The following is a 12,231-nucleotide window of genomic DNA, read 5'->3' as shown; positions in this document are numbered from 1 at the left end:
GATGACTTTTGAACTTAACTCCTTTTTGAGGTATGACTCCACCCTATACAAACACAGAATTTAAAAATTATAAAGTTGGGCGCTGGCCTGGTGGCACAGTGGTTAAGTTCACACGTTTTGCTTCTGCAGCCCAGAGTTCACCAGTTCGGATCCCAGGTGTGGACCTACACAATGTTTGACAAGCCATGCTGTGGTAGGCGTCCCACATATAAAGTAGAGGAAGATGGGCACGGATGTTAGCTCAGGGCCAGTCATCCTCAGCAAAAAGATGAGGATTGGTGGCAGATGTTAGCTCAGGGCTAATATTCCTCAAAAAAAAATTATAAAATTGTTTTCATGTGACACAAAGCTTACTTTTTTCACTCAATATATTCTGGAAAAAATTTTTTCTAACAGTATTTATAGATCTACCTCATTCTTTTTAATAAATACCTCTTCCTTTAGGTAGTTTCCTTTTTCTCTTTTTCTATTTTGAACAGAATTACACTGAATATTTTTTAATAAATATTACACACACATATACGCATCCATATCTTGGTGCCATATGAGTGTTCTTGTAGGATAGAGCATAACTTCTGGATGAAAGGTATGTGCATTCCCTATTTTGATAGGTACTACCAAATTGCCTCCCGGAAAGTTACACAATTTATACGCCTCAAAATAGCACAGAAGCATACACGTTTTCCTGCTTCTCACCAACTTTAATATGATTTAAAGTGGTTGATAATGTCCAATCAGCCAAAGGGGCATGTTGAAATTTTAGTTGACATTTCCCCATGACCAGTAAGGCTGGTCCCCATCTGAGATGACTCACATTTCTCATTCTGTATAAATGAGATAAAGAATACACACAGACTAGCTACAGAGACCTTCCTGTGTACTTCAGAAGGAAAAACAACCTGATGATCCAACTGATTACCTGAGTTAGCTCTTTAAAACAGAGGACATCTTCCTGCCAGGATTGAAATGGAAACCTTGCACTGCGCAAGTAAGTCAATTTTGAAAATGCGTGATGTATTCAGAGAGGTCAAAACATTCTGAACTTTATATCTAATTTTCATACCTAATATTTATACTAGATATTTGTAGACACAGTAGAACTGTGTTTCCTAAATTTATTTCATATTACAACACTTTAAAAAAAATAAGTTACATTGCCTTAAAAACACAAACATTAGTTATCAAGATAAGTCTTTTAATAGGCATTTCACCAAAGAAGATATATGGATGGCAAATAAGCACATGAAAAGATGCTCAATATCATTAGTCATTAGGGAAATGCAAACTTAAACCACAGTGAGATATCACCACACATCCACCACAATGGTTGAAACTAGAGACTGACTATACCAAGTGTTGACAAGGATGTGGAGCAACTGGAACTCTCACACATTGTTGGTAGGAATGGAAAATGGTGCATTTATGTTGGCAAACAGTTTGGTAGTTTCTTGGCCATTCCACTTCCAAGTATTTACCAAAGAGAAAGAAAGCATACGTCCACAGAAAGACTCGCACATTCAACCCGAGAATGTGGCTTATGTTAGACACACCATTCCAAAGTTGCACGTGTATACAAACATTCACAGCAGCTTCATAGCCAAAAACTAGAAACAACCAAAATGTCTACAAACAGGTGAATGGATAAACAAAATATGGATTCCATCCATACCATGGAATACTATTCAGCAATGAAAAGGAATGAATTACTGACAAACATAACAAAATGGCTGAATTTCAAAATAATTATGCTGAGTGAAAGAAGCCAACTCTTCCCCCAAAAAAGAGTACTTACTATGGGATTCCATCTATAGAAAGGTAGAAAATGCAAACTAATCTATAGTGCCAGAAACTGGATCGGTTGCCTGGGGACAGGAGGAGGAGGGGATGGAGAGAGGGATGGATGACAAACAGGCACAAGGAGACTTTTGGGGACGACGGATATGTGCACTCCCTTGAATGTGGCGTTAATGTCACAGTGTATTCATAGGCCAAGACTCGTCAGACTGTACACTTTAAACGTGTAGTTTAGTGTGTATCAACCATAGCTCAATAAAGCTGTTAAAAATTGCCCAGGGGGCCGCCGTGGCCGAGTGGTTAAGTTTGCGCGCTCTACTTCGGCGGGCGGCCCAGGGTTTCTCGGGTTCGGATCCTGGGCACGGACACGACGCTGCTCATCAGGCCATGCTGGGGCAGGGTCACACTTACCACAACTAGAAGGACCCACAACTAAAATATAACTATCTACTGGGGGGGTTTGGGGAGAAAAAGCAAAAGAAAACAATGTGTATAAAGCTAATTATGATAAAAGCAATATATTTTTTTAAAAAAAGAAGATTGGCAACAGTTGTTAGCTCAGGTGCCAATCTTTAAAAAAAAGTGTATAAAACTAATTATGATAAAAGTAATACATTTTTTAAAAAAAATGTTTGGATTAAAAATCACTGTGAAATAATAATCTCACAGATGAATTAACTGCGGCAAGAACCCATCACCTTTTGAGTTGCACGCATTCTCAGGGCTGATACGGCAATTCTTAAAGGCAAGTTATTAAAAACCAAGGAGCACCACATAAATGTGTTAAACATTTTTCACACATTTTTCTTTTGTTTAAAAAATATTTTAGTAGAAAAATCTATTACTACCAAATATTTTCCCATTAAACATCTGGAACCTTGAGGAACACAAGAGTTCCCCAGGATATGCTTAGAAATCTGTTTTAGGTAGGAAATGCCTAGCATCAATGAGTTGATTTTTCTTAATGAATGCACACTAATTTGAAGAAAATTGCATTAAGCCTCAAAAAGATCATACTGGGACAGCAAATAATTCTGATACTAAGGTTTTTAAAATATATATTTAAAGCAAAATCTCTTAAAGCCACTACTAGTCCCCCCAAAAAGATGACATGCTTCCAGTCCCAGAGAAACAGTTTGTCCACAAACATGAGTGGTTTGGCAGTGGTGGATTTGAGGTCATTCATACACGCTCTAGATGGAGAATGGAAAAAAATGCTCAGCAGCAATTCCTCAGCCAGGCAGGCCCTGGGGGTTATCTCCATCAGCCATCACCCAGACTCCCGACACTGAATGAAATAAGCGCCAGGGCACCCCTGCCCAGCCCCTTGCCATCTGAACTCATGCCCGTTATATTTAAATACGCTGACACTTGCATAATAGCTAGTTCACCTCTACATTAACATTTCAAAGCTTTCCCATTCTTACCAACTATCACATTTCCAATTTCTGTCACCTTTTCAAGTTTTGTCGGCTATACTTCCTGGTCCTACTTGTCTTCCTTCCCTCCATCCCATTTGTGTGCAATGTCTGTCTCCTGCCCATTTCTGCTTGGGAGGAAGTACTCTCAACACGCAGACCTATTGTCACGAGCATTCTCACTTGTATTACGACCACTTGTATCTTCCCATAAAACAAAGTGTTTCCACCCATCCCATGAATGTGGCTTAGGTGAGACATGCTGCTCCAAAACTGCACATACTTTTCAAGGTTACGTGGGAACCACTGCCCATATTTACCATGAAAAGGGCAAAGACCAAACAGCAGATGTTCCCCCAGCTGCAGCTTACATGTGGCTTCCTGCCTCAAAGTAGCAGCCCAGCCTGTGGGCGGCACTGGTGATGGCCAGGGGGGTAGTGTTCAACTCCCAGGGCACATTTCAATCACCTTCAGAGCTTTTGCCTTTAAAGATCCCATTCCCCGGACCAACTGCACCAGAATTGCTGGAGGTGGGACCCAGGACAAAATTTTCGAACTTCCCAGGTGATTCCAACGTGCAGCCAAGACTGAAAATTACTGGTCTAACTACGGCCATTTCATTTCTGCTTCTTGTATGTTTTGTGTTCTCTTTGCACTGTGACAATGATCGACTGCTCTTGATTTTCTTTTTCTGCTTTTTTCATAGCGGTGATGTTTCCTTTCCTCTCCCCAAGATTTAAAATTGTACTTAAGATTTTTGTGTTTTCTCTTCCTACCCTTCCGACTTTGTAAGCCTTCATTCTGCGGAAGGTGAATAACTCAGAACCCCTTGGGGAGAGAGGGAGGGGAGTGTTCATGAGGGAGAGCAAGATTGATTCCAGAAGCTTTCAGTGGAGAGCAAGGAATTTCGTCCCTAAGCCCCCGAGGCAGGAATAAACAACCGTAAACTCCAGACACCTCTGAGTCAGTCAACAAGAACTCTGACAAAACACAGAGTTCTTGATAGAACTGGTTTGAAAAAAGCTGATATGTCTTGTTTAGATATACATGAAAATTAACATAACTAACCCTAACTTAAGGTAAAGAGAAATTACCATAAATTTTAAGTTAAATGCTTCTGTCACTACAAGCACTATCTCTTCTGTCTGTCTCTCTCTGCTTCCCTTCCTTCCTCCCACAGGTTACGGGCACAGTGACGCACAGCTTAGAATAGACCATTGCTTTCCCACGCAACCCCCACTCAAAAGCTTCAAGCGACTTCTCTTTGAGTGCCCACAGAATCTAATGTAAAACCCCTGGCTTAGCATTTGGGGCTCCAATCTCCCCTCTCTCTCCAACTTTGTCTCCCTCACTTTCCTTACAGGAACTTTCTTCTTTGGCTAAAACTGGTGGACTCATTGTCCACTGTCCCACCACCAGCCCCACTCCATGTCTGAGCTCACACTCACTCAAAACCAGGAATGTCCTTTCCACTTTCCTTCACTGGGGGCCCAGCTCAAATGTCACTTTCTCCATGAAGACTGGCAACACCAACAGCTTCCATTTCCATATGGAGAGACTGCCATGAGAAGCCGGGGTTGGGAAATATATTGTGGGCATTTCATACAAAGAAACAGCTGCTAAGGGTAAGCTGGGGCACAGCAGACGGGGCAAGAAGGGGGAAAGATTAGGTGGCAATTCAGTGTTAGTATAAACACCCATGTCCCTCTATGCAGAAAGACCAGAAACCTACAGGCCAAGTGCAGCCTAAAGATGTGTTTTGTTTGGCTCGGAGAGTGCTTTATGGATGCTGGCTACTAATTCAAATTTTTTAAAAACTGGAACTTACACAAAAATGTGAACTTCTGGTTTCTCCTTAAAAGATCATAACATCTGGCAACGCTGGGCTGTATTTCAGTAACCTTTTGCTGCCCACCCTGATGCTCAGTCACCTGAACAAATACTTATTATTTTCCAAAATTCTGTGGGTCTCGCAGGCAGTCCTTCTGGTCTGGGCCAACTTAGCTGATCTCTATGGTCATCTGGGGCTGGACGGTCCAGGACAGCCACACTCACACGTCTTGGCCATATGCATCACGCAGCAGGCTAGCCAGGGGGCTTTCACACGGTGGTGGTCCATGGGTTCCCAAGAGCATCAGGAGAGCAAGCAGCGATGCTCAAGTATTTTTCATACCTCTGCTTGCATCACATCTGCTAATGTCCCATTGGCCCAAGGAAGTCTCAAGGTCACTGGTGTCAAGGGCTGGAGAAATCGACTCCACCTCCTGATGTAAGGAGTTGCAAGAGCACATTGCAAAGGGAGAAAGCATCCAGGGATGGGAAGAATTTGTGGACATTTTTGCAATCTATGATAGCCTGCATGGCCACAACCAGTTGGAGGTGGATAGCTGTGGTCTTCTTTGGACAGGGGACATGCCCTCCAGGTCACCACAAACTCCACTCCCTTCCCCAACTGAGTCATTCCCACCTAGGCCAATGTTGCTGCCTGGCTCCTGTGGGCATTTCAGCTTGTGATCACATAATTTCAGCTTGCAGCTCTCCCAAGCCCTCCTGGTCACGGCTATTTTCCTCCTGCAAAGAACTTCTCTGCAAATTGCTATAAGAGAACACTAGGGGACCAAGAGCCGAGGACAGGGTAATCTAAGACCTGATGAACAGGTTTATGAATACGAACATTCAGGGGCTGGCCTGGTGGCGTGGGGCTTAAATTCATATGTTCCTCTTTGGTGGCCTGGAGTTCGCTGATTTGGATCCTGGGTGCAGATCTACACCCTGCTTGTCAAGCCATGCTGTGGCAGATGTCTCACATAAAATAGAAGAAGATGGGCACGGATGTTAGCTCAGGGCCAGTCTTCCTCAGCAAAAAGAGAAGGATTGGCAGCAGATGTTAGCTTAGGGCTAATCTTCCTCAAAAAAACAAAAAAAGAATACGAACATTCAAAAAGAAGCACAATGAATCAAGAGGTGATCACATTAAGTCACAAAGAAACAGCATAGGTCACAGGCTCTCAGTCCTGGCTGCCCTTTCCAATCATTTGGTAGCTTTAAAGTTTCTGTTACCCAGACCAATTAAATCAGAATCTCAGGGGAAGGGCTTGAGCCCAGACATACTTCTAAAAGCTCCCCAGGTAACTGCAACCAACAGTAAAGTGGAGAATCACGAGCGCTGGGCTGTTTCTATTTCGAAGCTGGTAAACGCACCAGAGGCGTGCACGGCCATCTGAGCAGCTGCCAAAACAAACTCCAGGCAGAAAAGGGCTCTAAAAATACTACCTCAAAGGAGAGGGTGGAAATACATTTCAGGTGACTAGACAGTTTCTTGTTAAGTGACCCAAAACTAACTTTCAAATAGGTCAATCAGGTCATAGTGGCCACCAAGCACGAGGTCAGAGCCTGGGAGGGAAGGAGGTCCAGGAGCAACTCTGGTTTGATGACTCAGCCATCACTGTCATCTCAGGCTGTTGGTACCAGGCCCCTCACCTTTTATGCCTGCTCCCCTGGGGGAGGTCTTTGAAAGACACAGAGACATAAATATCTGGTCCCCCGCAGGCATGCATTAAGCCAAAGGACTCACAAACTCGGCCAGGACTCTGGGCTGTCAGTCCTTCTTGCATTTCTGCTCTTATTTAGACAAAGAAGGATTAAGGACACAGAATGAGGACATTGACAGTCTCAAGCTAACAATATTTTCTTTGCACTGAAGATTCCAGCAATCACACGCCCATCGCTTTGCAGATTGAGGGGAGCAAGACCCGGCTTGAGTCAGAGCTGGAGATGAAGAATCCTTCCCCTCCTCTTTCTCCTTGACCTGCTCCTCTCCCTGTTAAGGGATAAGGGACCTGGTAGAATCCACCTGTTGGAAGTGATCAGGCCCCTTTGGGAGACCCGGAGACCGTCGTTGCCAGGCGGGTGGGGGGTGGGGGGCTGGGATGCACCAGGCAGAGCTTTTAAATGCCATACAGAAACCTGTCCTGTGGACCCTCTTGAGCAGGCTACAGGAGCCCAGTGAGAAGAGTCAGGGGCTACACAGCAGCAGCCCCAAGCTGAAGGGGCCAGCTCACCTTTCACCTCCCACACACCTGCACAACCAAAAGGACATGCAGCACACATGAATGGACCGGGAGAGGCTCAAAGCCTGGCTGTCAATACCCTGTGTCAGGCGCTGTGCCCTGGGCCTGACTGACTTGGTCTTCATGACTCCTCTGAGTAGGGTGTGTGATTTACCATCCCCACCTTACAGAGGGGAAACCAGAGGCTGGAGGAGGAGACGAGCCCCAGCATCTCCTCATTCCCCAGCTAAGATTTTCTGACTCAGAGCCGGAGCTCCTACCCTTGGAGCCCTGCCTCCACTCTCCGAGCTCTTGTCCAGCGAAAGGAAACAGCCCGGGAAGGGCTGCTTGGAAGCTCCAAGTCGTCCAAAGGAGCTCAGGCTGTCGGAGCGAAAACAGAGCTGAGCAGCTGTGCAGCCCATCTGCTCCGTCCCGGAGGCATCGGAAGAGCCAGCGCTGCATCAGCACTCCCAGACCCACATCCTGCAGCCTCCTTCCCGGGCGTTACCCTGCCATGGGACCCTCGGTCGTTTTCCTGCCGCCATGGATCGCAGTGCGGCGTGCACGGGCCAGCCGGACCGGGGGGCGCACCGGGGCGCGCCACATTGGGACTGTACCCCCAACACCGACCCCGGTCGCGGATCCCAGCTCGGCCCCTGCTTGGGGGAGGTGGCTCCAGATAGGCCTCGGGGTGCAGGTCTGACGGCTCCCCTAACGACTCCAACTTGCGGGGCTGCGGCCCGGGGAGGGGAGCCCACGCGCTCCAGCCAGCTGTGCGCTTCCCGCACACAGAGGACTCAGGGGACGCAAGAAGCCCCAGGGTGGAGGGGCTCCTCGCCAGCTTCCCCACGCGGGACCCTCATTCCCAGCACCCGACGCGGGTTTTTCGTGGGTTCGCCTTCTACCGAGGAGCCCTGGGGGTTTCCTGGAGGGAAATCTGGGGGGCCAGGAGACGCTGCCGTCGGTGCACGGCCACAAGCCTTCGGGGCTCCCTGCGGGCGCGGACGGTCATCCCCTTACCTCCCGAGCAGGCGGCTCCTCTGGGGGCTGCGGGTGCGGGCGGCGCACCCCCGCGGCTCGGCGGGCCCCGGGCATCTCGGCCGGGCCGGGATGCGGGAGCGTCGGGGCCGCCGCGGACTCTGCCCTCGGGCCGGCGGGAGGCCGGGGCTCCGCGCGCTCCAAGCGGCCCTTCACGTGACCGCGGCGAGGACGGCCCGCTGCGGCCCCGAGGGCGGAGGGCTGGCGGCGGGCGCGGCGGGTTCCCAGGCTCGGGCCCCTTCCCGGGCTGGCCTCGGGGCCGAGCTCCGGAGCCAGGGGCGGGGACGCGGATCCGGCCGGGGCAGGGGCGGGGGCGGGGGCGGCCGCGCTAGGGGCCCCGCGGGGGAAGAGCTCCGGCTGGCTGCGGCGTGGCTGAGAGGCCACCCTGGCAATGGCCCTAACCGTGCGCCCTGGGCATGTGACGACCTCGCTCTCTGTGTCAGTGAAACGGGAATAAGACCTTCCTCCCAGGGATTTTTGAGAATTAAATCAGTTATATTCACTGGCTGCCACTGACGAGTGCCCAGTAAACGCTGGTTCCCTCCCCGTCTTAGTTGGAGCTCCTGGGACCACTGGGCGTGGACTCAGAGTGGGGCCCCTGGGGGCAGATCCCTCTGGGGAGTGAGGCTTGAGCCTTCTTCCCTCCCCCCCACCCCCAGCCCCCAGTTCCAGCTGGCCAGGAACTCAGGGTTGCCAGAACTACTGAATTTTGAAGAGAAAGTAGAAATCTAGATTTCATGAGACTGTTCCTGATTTGTTCAAATGTCCGTCATGAATTTAAAATACTACTGCTGATAATAAACACTTGCAGGCCAATTCTTTTTTTGCCCCGAGCAAGATTAGCTCTGAGCTAACATGCACTGCCAATCCTCCTCTTTTTGCTGAGGAAGATTGTTCCCGAGCTAACATCTATGCCCCTCTTCCTCTATTCTATACGTGGGATGCCTGCCACAGCCTGGCTTGATAAGCCATGCGTAGGGCCACACCCTGGATCCCGACCAATGAACCCCAGGCCGCTGAGCGGTGTGTGCGAATTTAACTGCTATGCCACCCGGAGGGCCCCTGCAAGCCAATTCTTAGATGGGCCCTGGCTGGCAAGGCAAGTGGTCCTGGGCTCTGGTACTAACCAACTTCACTGACACCTCCCAGAGGAAGAAGGGGCCTGGTGAGGCTGGGACTGGCCGGATCACCTGGCAGGAGGCATGGTGTCCCTGTGGGTTCATCAGGACTCTGTGCTAGGGTATGCCTAGGTCGAGTCCAGTACTGTGGGAGGCAGAATTATGGCCCTCCTAAAGATTCCACATCCTAATCCCTGGGACTGTGAGTCTGTTACTTAACTCCTTAAAAGAGACTTTGCCGGATGTAATTCAGGTTACTGATCAGTTGACTTCAAAACAGTGAGATTATCCTGGATTATCTAGGTTGGCCCAACGGAATCACAAGAAACCTTAAAAGCAGAAGGGGAAGGCAGGAGGGCAGGTGGAAGATTGGAAGGCCAGGAAGGACCTAATGTGCCTGGCCAGGATGCTACTGCCGTGAAGATCAAGGGCACCTGCAAGGAACTGGATTCTGCCAACAACTTAAATGAGCCTGGAAGAGAATTCTTCCCCAGAGCTTCCAGAAACAGCTCTGTCAACACGTCTATTTCAGTGGCGTGAACTCAGAGCACAGAATCCAGCCACGCCTTGCTGGACTTCTGACCAACAGATTGTGAGATAATAAATGGATGTTGTTTGAAGCCCCAGAAATTGCTTGTGGCAATTTGTGACAAACAGTAAGAGAAAATGAACACAGGACACTGGCCTGCATTTCAATCCTAGAATCGAGTTCTAGTTTTGAGGCTGGCCTGCAATGAGAATGGCATGTGGCCCCAATTCCTTAGTGGACATGCCAGGCCCTGCGTTTGCCACCACCCACCTCTTCTGGTTTTGCCCACTCGATTCTAACATCACATCCCCTGTGAGCCCTTCTTCAACTTCTCCCAGACAGTAGATTGCTTCCTATCTATGGTCCCGCGCTCTTCATGAAAACAACCGCATGGTGCATCAGTTCTTCTATTTGTATATGTTGTCCTACCCGCCTAGGCCACAAGCACCTGGCAGAGGAGGGGACAGGAAACCTTCATGTCTGAAATAATTACTTCTTATAACTGTTTATCGTATGGATGACTGTAAAACTCTCTGCTCTTGAGAAAAGCTAATTATTCTTTTTCTATCCCAAGTTGTGACTTATGGAATGGTTGTCTTACGGTGGGGTCTTTTTAAAATGGCTTCTCTCTGGTAAAATGTAAATTGTAAAGAGTTGAAACAACAGATCAAAGATAACCACTCATACCAAGTTCTACATCTCCCGTCACCTACACACAGTTAAAGATGCATGTATGCGGTTCTGTGCAAATGAGATTACATCCTACACTGCAGACACTGCTGACCCCTGACCTACTATCCACACCCCTCCCTCCCAGGATCCCAGACTCAGGCCAGGCCTCGACTCTGCCTGTCGCAAGAGGACAGTCCCGCTTGGTTTAGGCGGAACTATACAAGGCATTTTCCTGGCAACAGTTACCCGTCTAAGGGAAGTATGGGACCTAAATTAGCTCAGCCTGACTAAAAAAAAGCTATGGGCTTAGGAGGAGAGGTGGAGGTGTCTTTCTCTCTCTTCCCTCCCCTTCTCCTATGAATGTAAATTTAAAAAAGACGTATTTCTAACGGCTACTGGTAACCTTCTTGCAGCCAGCCTCCAGCCTCGGGGGAAGATGATGCTGGGGACAGCAGAGCAGACAGGAGAAAGCAGCCAGGTCTCTCCAGCAACCTCCGTCTCTGGACCCATCTGACCTTTGCACTCAGAATTATATGAGCTGTGTTATACAGCTTGGGAGACAGACTGAGGCAGATCTGTATGGCTGATAAAAAGATCTGCAGGGTATTAAATGGGAGTAAACTGTAATCAGTGCTTTCCTTTGAGCACACAGCAGGGGGGAGATGCATGGAGGGAGACAGAATTTCTCCCTTTATTTTACACTTTTCTCTAAGGTTTCATTGTTAACTATATTTCTATATTACTTCTATGTGTTTGTGTATGGTAAAATCAACTGGGAGGTGGGGGTGGAATTTAAATAGCAATTTTGTCTATTTAATGAAAAAGTATTTCCTGTAATGGAAAAAATAAAGGCTGGTAATTGCACCTGAGAATGCCTGTTCCTGGCAGCATCACTGCTGGCGGGGGGATCACACCTCTGCAGGGTGAGAATGAATCTGATTTAGAAAGCACAGCCTTTAGATGCCAGTTACCAGCATACACACCCCCTAACAACCCTTTGGGGGCACTGTGTCAGTTTGTTAGGGCGGCCATGACAAAGTAACCAGACAGGATGACTTGAACAAGAGACATGTGCTTTCTCACAGTCCTGGAGGCTCGAAGTCCAAGATGAAGGTGTCGGCAGGGCTGGTTACTTCTGAGGCCTCGCTCCTTGGCTTGTAGAGGGCTGTCTTCTCACTGTAATATCACATAGTCTTCCCTCTATGCAAGTCTCGGTCCAAATTTCCACTTCTTATAGGGACACTAGTCATATTGGATTAGAGCCCACCCTAATGAACTCATCTTAACTTCATTACCTTTGTAAAGATCCTAACTCCACATAGGGTCACTTTCTGAGGTACTGGGGGGTTAGGGCTTCAACATATGAATCTGGGGAAGGGGGACACAATTCAGCCCATAACAGGTACTGATGACCATCCTCACTTTAGAGCTAAGGAGGCAGAGGCTCAGAGAGGAGAATCAACCCACCCCACGTCACACAGCTTGAAAGTGGTGGCACTGGGATTGTGAACCCAGACCAACTGGCACAGAGGCTGGAAATTTCCACTCTACTCTGTTCAGTAGAGAAATAGTCACTACGTAGTTTCAGTTGAGAAAATAAAGAAACTCCAAAG

General features: G+C 48.1%; 1 protein-coding gene across 3 annotated transcripts in view; it reads right to left on the bottom strand.

The window, feature by feature from the left end:
* Positions 1-8,528, bottom strand: part of LOC124238875 (two pore calcium channel protein 1-like) — a 39,671-nt gene extending 31,143 nt beyond the window's left edge. For 2 of the 3 annotated variants that reach the window (XM_046660067.1, XM_046660068.1), the window contains exon 1: positions 8,282-8,528. In XM_046660067.1, coding sequence (XP_046516023.1) covers positions 8,282-8,356 — 75 coding nt within the window. In that variant the 5' untranslated portion in view covers positions 8,357-8,528. Of the gene's footprint in view, positions 1-5,040; positions 5,396-8,281 lie in introns of those variants that run through there. The other variant, XM_046660069.1, reaches the window with a different exon arrangement.
* Positions 8,529-12,231: the final 3,703 nt, after the last annotated feature.

This window comes from Equus quagga, chromosome 5 (genome assembly GCF_021613505.1).
Source record: "Equus quagga isolate Etosha38 chromosome 5, UCLA_HA_Equagga_1.0, whole genome shotgun sequence".
Lineage (NCBI taxonomy): Eukaryota > Metazoa > Chordata > Mammalia > Perissodactyla > Equidae > Equus > Equus quagga.
The sequence above is the reverse complement of the archived record's forward strand: the minus strand, read 5'-3'. Positions and strand labels throughout refer to the sequence as shown.